We start from the raw sequence: 19,828 nt of genomic DNA, 5'->3' as shown, positions 1-19,828 counted from the left end.
CAGGACTGGATGAGGAGCTCAACTAGGACACTAGTAGTGCCTTGTCTACACCTGCTACACGTGATAAGGGCCTAGTATATTCATATGGGAAAAGAATCAGTACAAGAGTAGGAATTGGAACAGTAAAGATGACTCTGAGATTTGAGACCTAGGTGATTAAGAAGACTGGCGCTTTTATCAAAAAGAAAAATAGAAAAGACAGGAGGAGGAACTTGCTCAGAGAGTAAAAGATAATGAGGTTAATTTTTGGCATATGGTTTTTGAAGTTTAAATGATATCCAGAATGGAGTAAAGTCATTGGATTGGAGCATCAAGGAATGACCAGGTACTAGAAATTTGTGTGAAATCAACTACAGATAAGAGGCAGTTCTGTGACCGTGTGTGTGTGTGTGTGTGTGTGTGTGTGTGTGTGTGTGTGTGATGGGACAGGTGTGTGTATTGGAAAGGATAAATGGGCGACTGTGTTTGTATAAAGAGAAAATATTCTATTGTGAAAACAGAGATGAGGAGACTACAGACCTCATTATTCAAGTAATGATTAATCTGTAATATTGGGAAGAATTAGACTAGATACAATAACATTTTCCTTTTAATTTTAAGAGGTCCCGATGGAAAGAGGGCAATCAAGTCTGTCTGTATTGCTCCAGGAGGTAACAGTAGGACCAATGGATGGCATTATTTGAGGAGACAAATTATGGTTGAATATAGGAATTCTCTAACATCGAGGACACCCCTAAAGTAACACTACTTGCAACACAGAATTATTGGTTTATCATTACTAAAGGAGCTTAAATGGAAGTAGGATGACAATCTAACAGAGCCTGCAGGAGGTTTGATTTTAGTAGAGAAATTAATATCCTATCTTTCAGGTCTAGTTTTAGCTAGGCATTAAAGATTATATTATGTTCACTTATGACATAACTCAGACAACTGCCAAGAGCCAGGCATTAGACTAAATGAATGTGTATTAGTTTCCAGTGGCTGCTGTAACAAACAGATTTCCATTAACTGGGCACCTTGAACAACCAGAAATGTGTTCTCTCACCACTGCAGAGGCTGAAATATGGAATCAGTTTTCCTGGATTGAAATCAAGTTGTCACCAGGGCTACGTACTACCTCTGGAGGTTTGAGGAGAAGATCTGTTGCTTGCTTCTTCCAACTTCTGGTGGCTATCAACTTCCCTTGATTATTAGCTGCATACTCTAGTCTCTGTGTCTGTCCCTGTGGTCCCATTGACTCCTCCTCTGGGTATATCAGATCGCTCTGAGATTCCCTCTTGTAAGGGCACCTGTGGATGAACTTAAGGTCCAGTTAGATAATCAAGAATAATTTCACCATCTCAAAATCCTTCATTATATTTGATCAGACTTTTTCCCATAAAGTGACATTAACAGATCCTGGAGATTAGGACCTGTTACCTTTCCTGGGGTCACTTTTTAGCCACCTAAGAGCTCTTCTGTATATTCTTACCTTGACAAAAGCAACCCAAGAAGGCAAGTGCTATTCTTTTAATCCTTCTTAAGCAGAATAGAAAACAAACTTTTTATTTATTTATTTATTTTTTGCTATAGGGTGCATGCACTCACCAGAGAGAGAGAGAGAGACATAGAGTAATCCCTCCACTTCCATTCTTCTCTCAGGATTTTGGTTGCACACGCACAAGTGCCTGGCATGATTTTCAAGCTGCTGGGTCCAGGACTTGAACTGTGAAGTCGGTCGTGTAAGATCCAGCCACCTTAACCTCCATGCCTTCTGCTGGCCCAGAAAACACATCTTAAAGACACATTTTGGTCCTAGCTAGTAGGTTATCAGAACTTCATTTTAAGCACAGTTTTGCTATTTTCAAAGCCTGGGTGCTTTTTTGTTTGTTTGTTTTGTTTGTTTTTGTACCGCAAAGTAAAATTAAACCCTGCTAAGTGCATGTGTGCTTCCATTTCCCATTCATTACACTGAGTTGCCTTCTAAACAAACACACTTTCATAAATCTCCAAGTGGACAGAGGCAGCAGCACTCACATGAATCTCCAAGTGGACAGAGGCAGCCACAAGACTGCACATATCACTAAATCTTGTTGGAAATACCTGAAAATGTTTATTACCAGGTGGGCACTAGAGATCTAAGGAGATCCACCAAATAATCTCCTCCACTCTGCCTCTCTGCCAGCAGTCGCTGTTACTCCTGGGACCCAAGAGTGTTGGTCAGATGTTTTGCCTCCCCACAACCTCTGCTTCCTCTATTGTCATTGGGGCGTTTTCCTTGGGATTAAGGAAGCTGTTTAGTGTTGTATCATGGGCAGCCATAATTTATACCCAGTATGGTTGGTTCTTTGTTTTTGTTTTTTTAATTTGCTAGAGTGCATGCACTCACTGGAGAGAGAGAGAGAGAAAGAGAAAGAGAGAGAACCTTCCATGGGGAAATAGACCCTGGCGTGTATATACCTGTGCCACAGTCCTCTCTCCCATTCTCCTCTCGATTTGGGGCATGCACCCCGCCCATGAACTCTGTGTTTTTCAATCCACTCTAACAGCACATCTGCCTTGAACCACCGGCTGGCCCCCCGCATAGTTTCATATTCATATAGATTTGTTATACACAGCACAGCATAATTGCACCTCCAACCGCTATTTATACAGCATCTTTTGGCCCTCCCCGAGCCATCAGACGTGTTGTAGAGACAACAGGCCATTAATCTTTGCCAAACACCTCGTAGGTGTTATGATGCGCATTTTATAGATGTGGAACTAGCAGGCGTAGACTTGTGTTCACAAATTTGAAAACCAGATAAATCATCCCTCTCAGGTACTATGTGGCTGTGAAAAAGGAGGTCATTAGAAGGTGGCTACCTCGGCATGTGAAGAAAAACTCTTACAACATCAATAATAAGGCATGGCAGATTCAGATGAAACCTGGGAATGAGCAGAGAGTTCTTTCTCAGTGGGAATTCTGGTGTCAAAAAGAGCCTGGGCATCTTTGTGGAGTTTTTGGGTTTTTGTTTCTGTTTTAAGCACAAGAAAAGGGAGTGTGGCATAGAATCCTATCTCCCATGGGTGCTAAGTGGCGATCAGTTTTAAATGAAGAGCTCTTGTAAGGTGTGTGGAATCATTTTGCACATGACAGGATTTCTGAGCGGAGAAGTGAACACCTGAAACCTTTTCTCCTGGATATACTTAGAGGTGAGCATTAGGTAAAAGCATGTACGTGATAGAGATTCTTCTAAAGAACAAATAAAACAGTTTTCTCCGTTATGTATGGTTCTTAAATACTTTTTATTTCTCTTTAAGTAAGTTAAAAGGGGATAAAGTAAGGTTGTTCACAGAGGAATAATATTTTTAGTAACAAGTGATACTGTGAAATCCTTCTTATGACTCACTACTGAAAATATATCTTCTACTTTAATTTCTTTTATTGCTAGAGGGCATGTGTGCTTGTCAGAGACAGAAAAGGAGCACCCTCCAATGGAGCATGGTCACACTTCCGTTCTTTTTCCTCCATTTTTCTCTCCAATCAATTTTTGGCACACATCCACCGATGCCCACTGTGTTTTTCAGGCCACTGGAGCTGAGAACCAATCTTCAGTCAGTCATGTGGGATTCGACTCTCTAAGCATAACACTTAGCCACTATCCTATGGACTTGTTCTAGCCCTCTAGATAGAGTTGGGTCTATCTATTTTAGTTAAAACAAAGCAAAACAAGCAAAAATAACTTATTTAGAAATAAAACAATCCTCCATGTGCTTAGACATGGTTTTATTGAAAATACTAATTTCATTTAATTCAGTTCAACAGTTATACTGAATTCTTGGGACCAGCAATTAGCATAATGGCTATGTCGCTGGATTGCCATGTAGTCAACCACGATTTGAGTCCCAGACCCGGTGGCTTAAACTCACACCAGGCGCGTGTGCGTGTGTGCCCAAGATCCCGAGAGGAGAATGGAGGAGAAGGGATTGTGGCGTGGCCATCCTCCCTGGGGGGTGATTTCTCGCTTTCTGTCTCTCTGTCTCTCTCTGTCTTTCTGGCAAGCACACACGCCCTAAAGCAAAAACCTCTAAAAACAAAAACAAACAAAAAACTAGTTATGCTGAATTCTTAAGGATCTAGACATGGGATATTGCCTTAGGAAATACAATATAGAAAAAAAAGAATCTCAGAGCCAGAAGGTGGCATGGTGGTCAAGGTGCTGGATTCCCATATGGTTGACTGCAGTTCAAGTCTTGGATCCAGCGGCTTAAAAATCACACTGGGTGTATGTGTGTGCGTGCCCAAAATCCTGAGAAGAGGATGGAGAAGAAAGGATTGTGGCATGCCCTGCCCCCAGGGGAGGGTGATATCTCACTTTCTCTCTCTCTGTCTCTCTCTAACAAGCACACATGCCCTATAGCAAAAACTAAACAAACAAAACAAAGAATCTCTGTCCCACAAGTGATTGTGATATTGTGTGTGTGTGTGTGCGTGCGTGTGCGTGTGTGTGTTTAGGGGCAGAACACAGGAATGAAGTTTAAAATGAGTACAGAAATAATTATATTTAAGACAAAATAGGCTACTTTGAGATAAATGAAAACAAACGGCTACGGGTCATTCATTAAAAGAGTCAAAAATCACAGAGAAGCACATCCAGATGTGGGAATGAAAGATGTTAACGTGAAAGCAACATGGGCAACAGGGTGTGATTCTCTGAAAGGAAGATAGTAGATTACTCATGGAACCCTTTCCCAATGTGTGCTCTATTGTTCTAATCCATTTTGTTGCTGGTTCAGAAGCTATCTGAAACTGAGTGATTTATAAAAATAGAGCTTTATGCAGTTTCTGGTTTGGAGTTCCGAGGTCCACCGGTCATATCTGGCGGGCAAACTTCTGAGCATGTCAGGAGGGCAGGAGCAGAGGAGAGCAGCTATCCCTGAGTCTCTGCTCTGCTGTAATTTCATCTCCTTTAAACACAGCAGAACTCACTCAAGGGGTCCGCACCCTGAGCTCCTTTCTTTCTTTCTTTCTTTCTTTCTTTCTTTCTTTCTTTCTTTCTTTTTTTTTTTTTTTTTTTTGGTAGAGGATTTTTCCTATAGGGCACGTGCACGCGCCAGAAAGACAGAGAGAGACAGAGAGACAGAAAGCGAGAAATCAGCCCCCAGGGGGGATGGCCATGCCACAATCCCTTCTCCTCCATTCTCCTTTCAGAATCTTGGGCATGCGTGCACACGCGCCTAGCATTAGTTTTTAAGCCGAGTCTGGGACTCGAATCATAGTCGACTACATGGGAGTTCAATAACATAACCATTATGGTAACTGCTGGTCCCTGAGCTCCTTGCTTCTAATCTTTTCCAAAGGCCTTGTCTAGTTTTTACCCTCTTAGTCCCATTACAATGTTGCAGCATGTGAATTTTTTAGTGAAATAGTAGCATCCATTGATCAAATTATATTTTTTTCCTCACATACTTTGTCTCACTACATTGCATTTGCTTATTCACTTTACTAGTATTATTTATTCAGTGATAAATCAGCCTTCTCCTGAACTTTCTTTTTTCTTTTTGTTTTTGGAGGGGAGTGGTTTTTGCTATAGGGTGCGTGCGCTTGCCAGAAAGACAGAGAGAAACAGAGAGACAGAAAGCAAGAAATTACCCCTCAGGGGGGATGGCCACGCCACAACCCCTTCTCCTCCATTCTCCTCTCGGGATCTTGGGCACGCACGCACACACACCCCGTGTGAGTTTTAAGCCACCAGGTCCAGGACTCGAACCACCGTCGACTACATGGGAGTCCAGCAACGTAGCCATTACGCTAACTGCTGGTCCCCCTTCTCCTGAACTTTCTGAGGAAAACAAGGAAACATGCCATCTCTGACCCCATCATTTTCTCAAATTATTTTTGAGAAAAATGTGACACTGCAGGTGTGGACTTGGGCCCACTGTCTGTGTGGGGATGGTGGGAGCATTCTTACTCTCTGTGATCAAATAGGTGAACGTGAGTCACAGAAAAGGTGGTGAGTGTTCAGTAGGGAGTGATTAGTGTAATCAACAGTAGACGCTATAGAAATTGAGGGGAGTGAAGATCACTTTATTCATTTGGTTAAGCACGTACTCGGACAGAAGCCATGACAGTTTCTGCAGCAAGGAGCTTGCACTTGTGACTGGGAGACACACCATCAATGAGTGAGTACAGCAAAAGCCAACAGGGGACATGGGAAGAAGGATGGCTTAGTAGTGGTCAGTGCGGATGAAGGAGAACCCTAACAGGCTCTCCTTCTCAGATTAAGCTTATTTGTTTCCTTTTTCTTTTTTCATTCTTCTTCACTCATCGAAGTGGTTAAGAAATATTATCAGATATTGGGGCTGGCAGGTGGCATGGTGGTTAAGGGTGCCAGACTCCCACATGACCAACTGCGGTTCAAGTCCTGGACCTAGTGGCTTGCTTTCCCACTTTCCCTCTCTGTCTCTCCTTTCTCTCTTGTTCTATCCTTCTCTGGTCAAATTAAAATAGGTAAGTAAAATAAATAAAGTTAAATCAAATAGTTCTTTTAAAAAATATGATCGGATATGAGAGAAAACATAAAAATGAGTTAAATTTTCCTTAGATATAAATTAATTTCAAGAGTGTCAAAGAGTCTTTTTGAAAAATGTATTTATTTATTCTATGAGAGGAGTAGAGAGAAAGAGAGACAGGAACTTGGCCAACAGGGTCTTCTGCGATCCTGTCCCCTGCCTCATGCTGGATCATAGGCACATGCGTGTATACCTGGTATGCAAGGGACTCGTGTGCTGGGACCTCAGGACACAGGCCCAGAACCCTCCCAGATGGCCTTGGCATGGCGAAGCGTTGTGTTACTGCCTCTGCTGGCTTCAGACAGTCTTTTAGTCTAAGATGAGCACATCTGTTTGACCTCTCGATTTTCAATGTAGTGTAGGAATTTTACAGACTAAAAATTACTCCCACTCAGCTCCCTCCTGTCACATTTTACTTCCTATCCCCCCCCTACCCCCCACGTATCCTATTCAATCTCTAGTTAGATTCACACTTGTCACCGCAAGCCTGAACCACTTGGTATGAGGGACGGTGGATGTGGACACGCATGTATGCATGCGCCTGTGTCCCTCCCCCTGTGACTCATCCTAGGATTGACGCATAGCAGGTGCCCGACAAATGTTTGTGGAAACAAAATGGAGCCCTCCCCCTCTTATTCAACTGCTTAATGCCTACAAACATGCAGCGCTAATATTTAAGATGCATTGGTTCATTCTGTTCGAGTATCGCCATAACCATTTGCACACCGTTGAGTTTAATACTGTTAAAGGGTAATTTCCCTTCTGGGAATTGTGCCTGTTTCAGACACATTATACTGCTTTTTTTTTTTTTTTTAAATTATCACTAGGCAGGTTAAAGAGATTCAAATAAAAGATTTTTTCACGTGTGCAGTTGTACACATTAGACTTCATCTGGAAATGCTTGTGTATTCAAAAGAAAAAAAACTTACAAAAATACTCTTATTGAACACGCCCACAGTCAGAAATACCCAGAAATCATGTGGCTTTTTTAAGGACAAAAGTGTTGACATTTAGTTCTGTACTGCACTGTCTACTCAAATGACTGGGAAAAGCTGTGTCTTCCTCCTTTTTTCAATTTTTTTTTTTTTTGGAGAGTTTTTTGCTATAAGGCGCATGTGCTCGCCAGACAGACAGAGAGAGACAGAGAGACAGAAAGCGAGAAATTACCCCCCAAGGGGGATGGCCACGCCGCAATCCCTTCTCCTCCATTCTCCTCTCGGGATCTTGGGCACGCACGCATACGCGCCCAGCGTGAGTTTTAAGCCACCGGGTCCAGGACACGAACCGCGGTCCACTACGTGGGAGTCCAGCGACATAGCCATTACTCCAACTGCTGGTTCCCGCTTCCTCCTTTTTTCTTGAATGCGATAAAACCTAATGAAATTAATCAAAAGCCTCTTATCGTTTGGCTGAGTTTTAAAGATTTCATTCCATTATTATACCTTTCATTCGTTTTATTTTAGTTAATGTAATGTTTTTAATGTTGATAACTCATAACAGGGCCTTTGTGTTTTATTTTCTTAAATGAATTCTTTTTTAGATATGAAAATGTAATACTTAATAGCCTCGCAAATCTACAGATATACACAGTAGATGACTCTAGACCATACACTGATGATAGTTTACCTTATGTAGAGTGGTACAGGTTACAAACTGCTTGCACGTTTATTTTCTCATTTGATTCTTTCCACAGCCATGTGACTAGTAGGTATTACTATTTTAATTTCATTTTTCATTATTTTTATGTTAAATTTAATATTAAAACCAATTTACGGGAACTAGCAGTTAGCGTAATGGCTATGTCGCTGGACTCCCATGTAGTCGACCGCGGTTCACGTCCCAGACCCGGTGGCTTAAAACACACGCCGGGCGCGTGTGCGTGCATGCCCAAGATCCTGAGAGGAGAATGGAGGAGAAGGGATTGTGGTGTGACCATCCTCCCTGGGGGGTGATTTCTCGCTTTCTGTCTCTATGTCTCTCTCTGTCTGTCTGGTGAGTGCACACGCCCTATAGCAAAAATCTCTCCCCCCCAAAAATTAAACAATTCAAATCTTTTTTTTTTTTTTTTGGAGAGGTTTTTGCTATAGGGTGCATGTGCTCGCTAGACAGACAGACAGAGAGACAGAAAGCAAGAAATCACCCCCAGGGGGGATGGCCACACCACAATCCCTTCTCCTCCATTCTCCTCTCGGGATCTTGGGCACGCACGCACACGCGCCCAGCGTGAGTTTAATCCACTGGGTCCGGGACTCGAACCGCGGTTGACTACGTGGGAGTCCAGTGACATTATGTTAACTGCTGGTCCCATTTTAAATCATTTTTAATCAATAAAAAATTGAGAACTAAAGAAGCTAAAAGACTTGACTGTAAGTCAGATGCATATAGGTAATATGTTCAGTGCCAAAATTAAAATGGAAATATCTGGATTCTTCCATCAGTACTCTCAATTTTTTTTTTTGAATTTTGTTTGTTTTCTTCCAACCATGTCTTGATATCTTGACCCTCTTTCTTCAGCCTCCCAGCTGGGACTGTAAAGGCATACCCACACTGGTCTCTTTTATAGACAGGGTCTTGATTTGTTGCCCAGGCCAGCCTCAAGGTCTTGATCCTCCTACCTCAACCTCCCTAAGTCACTGAGATTATGGGTGCACACCACCACTGTGCCACACCTTTAGCTTGGACTGGGAGTTACATGTGGTCTTTCATGTGGTCCCAGTCTACAGAACACAAAGGCTTAGCATGCATGCCACTGCAAAGAGGCACTGCTTAGGGTGCATGTGCTTACCTGAGAGAGACAGAGAGGGAATGTGAGAAATCATGCCCCAGGAAGGATGGCCATACTGCAATCACTTCTCCTCTATTCTCCTCTCGTGGTTTTTGGGCACACATACACACGTGCCCCATGTAATTTTCACACCACCAAGTCTAGTACACTAACTGTGAGACCAGTGCTCAAACCATGGAGTGGAATACGTGGGATTCAGATCCTTAACCACCATGTCACCTGCTACCCCCCGCACATGTGTATTTATGTTGAGTAATAATAATTAATGTTTTGGAGCATTTACTTAAGACATGCCAGACTCACTCAAAGGACCTAACATGTGTTCATTCATTTAAACCTTGTTGCAACTCTTTGAAGTTTAAGTATGAGGAAACTAAGGCCAAAAGAAGTAGCTTGCCCCCCAAAATAAATGTACTAAGTTGTTGAACTGTCAAATGAGTTGCAGACTCTCTGCACTATGAACCTGAAGTATCATCTGTCTTTGGGCATTTTAGCAATAAAAGTACAGTGGATATAATTAAACAGACATAAGCTGATAATGTCTTCTAAGACTATACTTTTTATCCGTGAGCTTGTAGAAAATTATCTTTGAACCCTGAAATTCCGCAAAGTAGTGAAAATTGAATTGGTTTCCATGTTCTAAGAGGTCATTTCTATTCATGGTAGCCTTTTAATGTCTAATATTTGATTAAAATTTTACAGCTTGGAGAACCCATTCCTATTCATTACATCACTTAGAATTATACAATTTTAAGATATAAAGAAACTTAGAGCCAACTCAAAATATTAACCAACAAGGACCAAATATTTGAGAGGTTATATGACTGGCACACAGTACTTGCTAAGTGACAGTCTGGCTCAAACCCTGGTCTTCTAAGGTTTTTCTCACAATGTTAAAAATGTGAGCATAATAAATCAGTATACCACGTACGTATGCACATACGTGTGCATGTAAGTGTGGGTCTACCAAATGTTTTTTAAAACTCAATTTTGAGTATTTATTTCAAAAAATAGTTTTGACCAGGGCTAGCAGGTGGCATAGTGGTTAAGGCATTGGACTCCCATTTCGTCAATGATGGTTTGAGCCCTTGACCTGGAGATTTGGAACTCATGCCAGGTGTATGTGTGTGCATGCCCAAAATTCTGGGAGAATAGAGGAGAAGGGATTTCAGCATGGCCATCTCCCTGAGAGATGATTTCTCACTCTCTATGTCTCTGACTCTGTTGAGTGCATGTGCCTTATCACAAAATTCTCTAAAATAAATAAATAAGAAAAAACCTAGGTAGCCGATTTGTTGGTAGGGTTCCATTTTCCACCGAGAATTCCCAATGGATGCAACATTCCTGGATGAAAATTCTCGTCTCTCTCACTGCAAATTGCCAAATGTTGATTAATTGTCCCAATAGTTGAAAGTTAAAAGGTAGATGTATTGAACGTTTCCAAGAAATTAACTTTTTTTGAAAATAAATCTTAGATAGGTATGAGATTTGCTTATTCACTTGTTAGTTCCTTATGCTATAATAATTAGTGATGACTTTTTTAGGCATAGAAGAAAGCCTAGCTGATCAGATCACCAAAATGCATTTACTCTCTTTTTTTTTTTTTTTTTTTTGAGATGTTTTCACTATGGGGCACGTGTGCTCGCCAGAAAGACAGAGAGACAGAAAAACAGAAAGTGAGAAATCACCCCCCAGGGGGGATGGCCACACCGCAGTCCCTTCTCCTCCATGCTCTTCTTGGGATCTTGGGCACACACGCACACGTCCCATGGCGTGAGTTTAAGCCACCGTGTCCAGGACTCGAACTGCAGTTGACCACATAGGAGTCCAGCGACATAGCCATTACGCCAACTGCTGGTCCCCTATTCTCCCTCTCTCTTTTTTTTTAATGCCAAATCTGATTGGAGCTCTAACAGAACAAAATGCTTTTAGTATTCATTCATGTATATATTTGATTTTATTACTAGTGAAGAGACACAGAGAACTTTCTAACAGTCATGCATTCCAATATATATAGTACTTAGTGATATTTAAATGATCATTTGTCTGATGCTTAAGGCATTTTATGTGGCTTTGAGTCACTGAATAAAATGATGTAAAATTAAAGTTTTAAATTATCCTTGGAAGCCTATGATTATCAGGCATCCACAGGAAAACTAGGCAACTGCAGCAAATTGTTACGTCCTCTGAATTTCTTTTTCTCCATTTCATGTCATAAAAAAGCACATCAATCGCTCTCAGTTGAATTTTAGTCCCATTTTGAATCCAATGTTATCAATAATGATTTAAAGTATCCTTAATCTAAAAGCAATAAAAATTTGTTGGCAAGGGCCAGCAGGTGGTATAGTGAAGGAACCGGACTCCCACATGGCCAACCGTGGTTTGAGTCCTAGACCAGGCAGCCTGAAACTCACACTGGACAATTATGCATGTGTGCATGCATGCCCTAAATTTCAAGAAAAGAATAGAGGAGAAAGGATTATGGTGTCACCATCCCCTCTGGAGGGCGATTTCTCATTTCCCTCTCACTGTCTCTGGCAAGCACATGTGCCCTATGGCAAAACCATATCAAACAAAAAGTTAGCATAAATTAAAAGGGGACTGCTAGTCATCCCTAATGATTTGCCTCTGTATGATTCCATGTAGTCAGAGACATGGACATAATCAAGTTCAGGAATTTCCTTTACAGCATAATATAAACCTCTTATTTGGTTTGATTGGGAGTCTACATGACCTAAAGAAAGCTTATTAAATAGGGAAAAGAAAACATAAAAGTATATATGTTTGTTCATTTCTATTCATGTGTATAGCAATTATAAGTTTTTCTCTTTCAAGTAGCTCTCTTTTTTTTAAATTATTTTATTTATCTTTATCTATTTATTTATTTATTTTTATTTGACCATAGAGGGATAGAGTGAGAGAGAGAGTAAGAGAGAAAGTGAGAAAGCAAGCCGCCAGGTCTGGGACTCAAACCGAGGTCAGCCATGTGGGAGTCCAGCACCTTTAACCACCATGCCACCTGCCAGCCCTTCAAGTAGCTTTCAAAACCATAGTAAATTCAGGGCCTTACTCCCATTTCCTTATAGATCTTAAAGTCCACAGAGAGATATTTCAAATGTCCCAAGCATTTTGAAATATTAACAATTATGAAATACCATAAAACAGATTGTATTTCTGACCATGCTCTGATCCGGCTTATTTTGTCCTTGGAGGTGGGAGGGAAAGAAAAGGATGTAGGTGATAAAAAGTATAGCCAGATGGAAAAAGAGTTTACGAGAAAAACAAACAAACAGAAAACGAACTGCAAAGAATTTAGTTCGGCCCCATTTGATGTGAAATGAATCTTAGCTTGGCTTCCCAGAAAATTACAGGGATCCTCGGCCACACAAGATGCATTCTTTTTCTCTGCATGTTTTGTCCTCTCCCCCTTGAGCTAGAGTAACCTGTGAGTTTCAGCAGAATGGAGTTCCTCGTACCCGTGTTCGTGCCCCTTCCAAACCATTGCAAGATTCTTTACATAGTCATTCAGCACAAAACTGTGGGCTGAATTCACTGATGCCTTTTATTTTTGGAGAGGTTTTGCTCGTGCGCTGGCCAGACAGACAGAGAGAGAGAGACAGAGAGACAGAAAGTGAGAAATCACCCCCCGGGTGGATGGCCACACCACAATCCCTTCTCCTCCATTCTCCTGTCAGGATCTCGGGCATGCATGCACACGCGCCCAGCGTGATTTTTTAAGCCACCGGGTCCGGGACGCGAACCACGGTCGACTACATGGGAGTCCAGTGACATAACCATTACGCTAACTGCTGGTCTCACTGATACCTTCTTCAAAGAAGCCCTCCTTATGCTTCCGTCCTGCAGGAGAAGAGCAGTCAGTATCCTTGACACACAAGCTGCATTCTGTTGTGTAGTTTCTGTGTTGTGTGTGTGTATTGGAGGCCTTATCTTTACTCAATAAATGCTAAACTTTTGGCCAAGAGAATGAAGGAGGCTAAAGAAAAACGCCAAGAACAGATTGCAAAGAGACGCAGGCTGTCCTCTCTGAGAGCTTCTACTTCTAAGTCTGAATCCAGTCAAAAATAAGATTTTTATGAGAAAGAAATAAATAAGATCAGATCTCAAATAAATAAATAAATGCTAAAGTCATTGGGCATAATGAGTGTATGTAATTTACTTAGATGACACATGGACTTTGTATAACCTTGTCCACTCTGGTATCTGTCATAAGCCATTTTCTCTCCAGAATGCAACATTTGCTTTGATGCTATCGGGCATCTTCTTTTTATACTGTCTTCCACTTTGATGTTACGATTTTCACCTTGGCTCTCTCTATCTAATGCTGTATCCCCCTTGCCTGTTAATAGGAAATGATTTTTCTCATTACTCGTTTATCCTTAAATGTAAATTGATTTGCTCAGGTATTTGCAGTTTAATCCTTTAGTCATTGTTAGGAATGAAAATTGTAAGTTCCTCTGATAGAGATTTTTGGTTAAAGTAAAGCAGAAGGTTGACAGGACGGATTAAAAAAAAAAAAACATTTATTCATATCCTAGGTTGTATCCATGTGGTGAGTTTCATGCCTGCTTTGAATCACACTCAGCCATAGAGATAATTAGATAAACAGATGCTACGTCTCTTCCACAACTTTCACCTCCATCTAAACACGTATATATAAATCCTTAGCACAATGAAATAAACTCTCCAGGGATTGGTATGAACATATGCTCATTTGAAAAATCCCATGGATATTCTTTGTTATGCTCGCATGGCTGAGAATCATTATGCCAGACCCTTCTATTTGATATATCATTGAATCTCAAAATAACCTATGAGGAAGGTCATTCCACCAAGTTGTATAGAGGGCCTAAGTGTCTTACTCAAGGTCACAAGGCTTGTGTTTGTTAGAGAGTCAGAATTTGAATTCAAGTCAGTCGGACTCTGAACTTAGGATTTTTTCTATATTATTGTCACTGAAATCTGGTGCCACTAAAGAACAATTCTTTAGAATACACCCCTCTAGTCAGTGGCGGGCATGGCTGGTGGCTAGGGTGGGTCTCAGTCTGGGACCCAGGAAGAAAGAGAGGATACACCCATTTGGGTAATTTGAGAGTTTAATATTGATTATTTGCAACAGTGTGAGCAATACCCTAGGGCTATGGTGGGTAAGTTTAATGCTTGCCATCCTGAAGGAGCAAGCCTTAGTTTAATGGAATCTGGAGAGAGAGGTGGTATTTCTAGAAAAATGCACCTGTTTTAGGTATGCAGTTCTATCAGTTCTCACACACATGTATAGTCATATAGCCAACACTGCAATCGAGATATAGAATACTTCCATCATTCCAAAAAGTCAAAAAGCTTTTTAATACCTTTATTCCTACTCCACTGTCGGCATCCACCCCAGGGCTTGGGTCTGGCTGAATCATGATCAAAGGACTGATGGTGAGGAAGAGAAAGAAGACGAGAAAGAAAAAGCCCTCCATCTTGCCAGGACCTGGGAATTGGGAAGAATGAGACAAAGGCATAGAGTGGAAATGGACACAGGCAGCCTGAGCCTAGGTAGCCCAAGCAACTTGTCCCGCCCAGATGAACTGGACGTCTTTATTTATAGTACAAGGAGACATTACACATGTATGTTTCATGATACTTCATAGATTGGTTGCCAGGTTACAGACAATAAGAAGCAATTAACAAATCTATATGGGTTTAGTCATACCAGGGGCAAGGTGTATCCCTTGGTGATAATCCCATCAAGAGAAAGTCTCATCTTCTTTCCTAATGCAGAGAACTAGCTGTGAGGTGTGGGGAAGGAGCTAAAGAACTTCTCCATAAGGAGTGCACCACCACACCCAGAGAAGGCTAAAGAACCTTTCAGATGCAGGGCAGGGACTGGACTTTACTAATTGGGGTCAAGATGTTTCTTGAAGTCCATCAGATGTGTCTGTTGGAACGCCCCTAGTCATTTCCACCCTTTCTCTGTCTGCAGCCAAGGTCAGGGAAAGACAAGTTACAAGGTTCTGCCAAACCTCAAAAGAGCAGGTGGTGTTTGCTCAGAGCATGTCCCCACACCTCAGATTCTCTCTCTTAAACGTGTCCCCACATGCCACAAAGTATTTGCTAGCAAACTTTGTTTCTTCTGATTTCAAACAGGAAAATTGGTGACAGCAATCAGCTGTTCGCTGCACGTAGTAGGTGCCTTTATGGAAAAGTATTTCTTTTTTTTCTTCCTCATCTTTCTGAGTAATATAAACTATCCATGGCAGTTATTAATTACCTCTGTGTGTGTGTGTGTGTGTGTGTGTGTGTGTGATTGTTGGAAAAGTCATGATGCATTTTTGCATAGAAAAACACTGGAAAAATATGTCTTGACTTTTCCAGCAGCCTAATATAATGGAAATAATAGAATATATGTGATATATATATACACAGCTGAACAATAGTTTATAACCTTTGCTGCACACTGAAATGATCTGGACCTATACTCACTGATCTGCTAGCTAGGTGACACCTCATTAAACAGGATGTTTGGGGTTTGTTCCAAGGCATCACCAATCTAAGGCTTTTCAGGTATTTCAATATTCAGCCAAGGTTGACATCCCTGAAATAGACCAATTATTCTCAACTCTGACGACACAGAACCTCCTGGGCAAGTATTTAAAAAATAGCGATGCCTTTCACCCTCCTCCTTCCATTCTGATTTATACAGCTTGTTCCTAAAAGTTGACTATAGGGAAAAAAATAAGATTTGGGTAACTTATGTCTCTAAATGGTTAGGCTCCATTTAATCAAGGTTTTATTATAGTTGTGGGTGTATGGTAGTGTTCGATAAATGTTAAATGGAGGTTCAAATCCCACAGTGGAGTCAAGGAGAGTAACGTATGATCCTTCTTGAAAATAAACTGTTTGTGTATTTGAAATCATTATCTCGGGAAACTATCACTTTCTGAAAATGGTCCTCCTAGGTACTTTACTTCAAATAGTAAGCCTTGTATTTTAAGAGAACACTATATTTCAACTATGTTTTCTCACCATAATATTAAGCCATATATATATATCTTGCAGCACTTTCATAATTCATTCCAAGGAAATAGACAAGACGTAAGATTAAGATGTAGGATAAGATTGAAAGCAGAGTTCCATTTGGAAGCCTAAGTGATGTTATTGCACCCCAGGGCCTGGAAAATACTGCTACTTTGTAAAATCCAGAGAAGGCGCTTGCCTGCTTTTACAGTGGCTATGTGTATACACACACACACACACACACACACACACACACACAAAGGACATCTAACACAGTGGCCAGGGCAGCACCGAACTGTCCAGTGAGACAGATCCAGGACTAGCAAACATTTATCTATATCATTTTCAAATTCCAGAAGCAAGTAACTAATATAGCAAAAAACCGGTTTTTTTTTTTTTTTGTTTTGGAGAGGTTTTTGCTATAGGGTGCATGTGCTCGCCAGGAAGACAGAGACAGACAGACAGAAAGCGAGAAATCACGCCTCAGGGGGGATGGCCACACCACAGTCCCTTCTCCTCCATTCTCCTCTCGGGATCTTGGGCACGCACGCACATGCGCCCGGCATGAGCTTAAGCCACCGGGTCTGGGACTCAAACCGCAGTCGACTACATAGAAGTCCAGTGACATAGCCATTATGCCAATTGCTGGTGCCAACAAAAAAAACTCTTCACCCTAAAGCTATTGATGACCTGGTATAACAGAAATGCTCATTAAGCAGCCATCTCAGACTTCATTGTTTCAGTATCCATTAAAGGCTCTCAGTGTTTTATTTCATCCTCAAACCTAGACAAGTGCGACAAGCAGAATTTTTCCTAAGATAAATGTTTTTTTTCATCCTCAAACCTAGACAAGTGCGACAAGATAATGTTCTCGATGTAAAACAAAATCTATTTTATGTCATTTGATCCGCCCACTTTCTATTCAGGTCTTCTATTCTTTCTCCCCCCTCTTTTTTTAGGACCACCTCAGAAAATAGTGTCACCTAAACAGGAACATGAAGACAGGAAACATGACAAAGCCACAGATAAAGGAAGTGAAAGTGGGACTTCCTGTAATGAGCTCTCCACTTCCAGTTGTGACAGCCACTCGGAGGCCAGCACGCCCCAGGAGAACGCACCCAGCGCCCAGCAGGCAGCAGCTCACCAACCGAACACCTTAACCCTGGATCGCCCTTCCAAAAAGGCACCCGTGCAATGGATGCCCCCACCAGACAAACGCAGAAACAGTGAACTCTTTCAGACACTCATCAGCAAGTCCCGGGAAACCAATCTTTCCAAAAAGAAAGTCTGTGAGAAGTTAAGTGTGGAAGAAGAAATGAAAAAATGTATTCAGGATTTTAAAAAAATCCACATTCCGGATTATTTTCCAGAGCGCAAACGCCAGTGGCAATCCGAACTGCTGCAGAAGTACGGGTTGTAGTGCTGCTCCCGTTCCGTAGAATTTCAATGACATGCGGTGTTTACTATGACGTCACCACCTGACTGACGTCACCACCTGACTGACGTCACCACCTGACTGACGTCACCACCTGACTGACATCATATGGTCGGTGTGATCTTTGCTGCTCTTATTGTGAACAGTGGATGTGGGACAGTATTTTCTTTCATTCTTTTGTTGTTGTTTTTAAAAACATTATAAAAGAGGAAAAAAATGAAACCAATAAATGTTGTATCAAAATGAGGTATCCAATTCAAACTATTTTGCAAGAATGCAAATAAAACGTGCATGATCAAGAAGCTTAGCATCTTGATATTTGAAATGATTATGGTCAACCGGACCTGTTTGACATTCTGTAACTCACGGAAAACAGATCATCACATCACACCAACTAAAATGATGATATAGATGAAGCAACAGTTAAGTCAAATTTTAGGTGACGGTGTTAGGATCCAAATCCGAAACTGTTTAACTGTTAATGCAATAAAAAAAAAAGTATTATTTTTGCATGAGCACAATGCTACAAATAAATCACAAGAAATAGGGACGATCTGTTTGTTGCTTGGAAAGAAAAAAATTACAAAAAAATAAAGCCAAAAAAAAAAAAAAAAGCCAAAAAAAAAAAAAAAAGCCAAAAAAAAAAAAAAAAGCCAAAAAAAAAAAAAAAAGCCAAAAAAAAAAAAAAAAGCCAAAAAAAAAAAAAAAAGCCAAAAAAAAAAAAAAAAGCCAAAAAAAAAAAAAAAAGCCAAAAAAAAAAAAAAAAGCCAAAAAAAAAAAAAAGTTTTAGGCACAGCCTATAAATGTTAAGCTGGCTAGAAGATTGACTTTTCTTTGTTCTGGACGTGTGATTTTTTTGTGTATGTGTATGGTGTTTCTGTGTGTTAAGATGGTGTAAATATACCTTATACTGTTGTGTTATGGCACCGAACTTCATCTATTAAATGCTAGTCATGATTATTTCTGTGAAATGAGTCTTTCACATCAGGTTGTGAAAATGGGTATATAACGATCATCTGAAAGATCCTATTATCATGTTAATCAAAATAATTGAGGGAAATGGTAAAGAGCTTTATGTATTTATTAAAAAAGGGAAAATGTAGTAGAATTCCTTGGTTTCTATGGACTCTTCTTTAAATACATTCAATTGTTGGAGTGTCTTCAATTTTTCTGTAAAACTCCAGTCTGTCGAATGGCCTGTTCAGACTTCATGTTCACAAGTTTCAACATAATTCAAGATGGGTATGGAGTCAGTACCAGATAGCTTTGCTATTGATTAATAAACCTTGAACTCACAAAAGAAAAAGACCTCATTTGAGAATCCACTAACGTTTTATTTTAGATTACATCCAGATTAAAAGCCTTTCCAAAAACAATTGGGAAGTTACCTCTTACAAATCAAGAGACAAAAATGTCACTAACAATCTAAAAAGTCAGCTTTTATTATAATAATCTAAAAAGTCAGCCTTTATTAAAAGCGGTTTCTTCCTGATCATAGATCTATATAATTTCTTACTGTAAGCCACAAAACTTTGCCTTTATAATTTCCACGAAATACATAAAATGAAATTTCACTAAAATATATCCTAAGGGGAGTAAAAATATCTTCAAATAGAACTCAGTCTCCTCTGTGGTTAGCTGAAATAGAAGCTGAGTAGCACTTGTGGTATCAATTTTTTTCAGCATAATACAGGGAAATGAACATTACCAACTCTAAGTTAAAAACACACGCACACACAAGGTCCAATTTATAAATGAATTTTTACATTTTTAACTCTACCATTATATGAAAAATTATCCGAAGTTGCCTATTAAAGAAAACCCACATACTTGATTTGTTTTGAATTATTTATCAGGCTTTAGGAAAAGAGCTACTCTCACATTCTGCATTTCGTTCGGGAAAGGTTGACAGTCCCAATGTGGCTTCAGGTAGCTGCAATACACTGGGGAATGTATAGAATTTGGAGGCTAGGTTGCTAAATTCAAATCCCGCCTCTGCCACTTACGGTCTATGTGATTTTAGGGATAATATCATAAAGAAGAGTTAAATGCTA

General features: G+C 40.5%; 1 protein-coding gene across 1 annotated transcript in view; it reads left to right on the top strand.

Moving 5' to 3' along the window:
- KCTD8 (potassium channel tetramerization domain containing 8) overlaps positions 1-18,366 on the top strand; it is a gene marked incomplete at its 5' end in the record, with an annotated part of 358,032 nt that extends 339,666 nt beyond the window's left edge. The window contains one exon of the mRNA XM_006170755.2: positions 17,299-18,366. Within this exon, the coding sequence (XP_006170817.1) occupies positions 17,299-17,759 (461 nt within the window). The remainder of the gene's footprint in view (positions 1-17,298) is intronic.
- Positions 18,367-19,828: the final 1,462 nt, after the last annotated feature.

This window comes from Tupaia chinensis, unplaced genomic scaffold (assembly GCF_000334495.1).
Source record: "Tupaia chinensis unplaced genomic scaffold, TupChi_1.0 Scaffold148884_1, whole genome shotgun sequence".
Taxonomy (NCBI): domain Eukaryota; kingdom Metazoa; phylum Chordata; class Mammalia; order Scandentia; family Tupaiidae; genus Tupaia; species Tupaia belangeri.
Note: the sequence above shows the minus strand (reverse complement) of the source record. Positions and strands in the feature narration are given on the sequence as shown.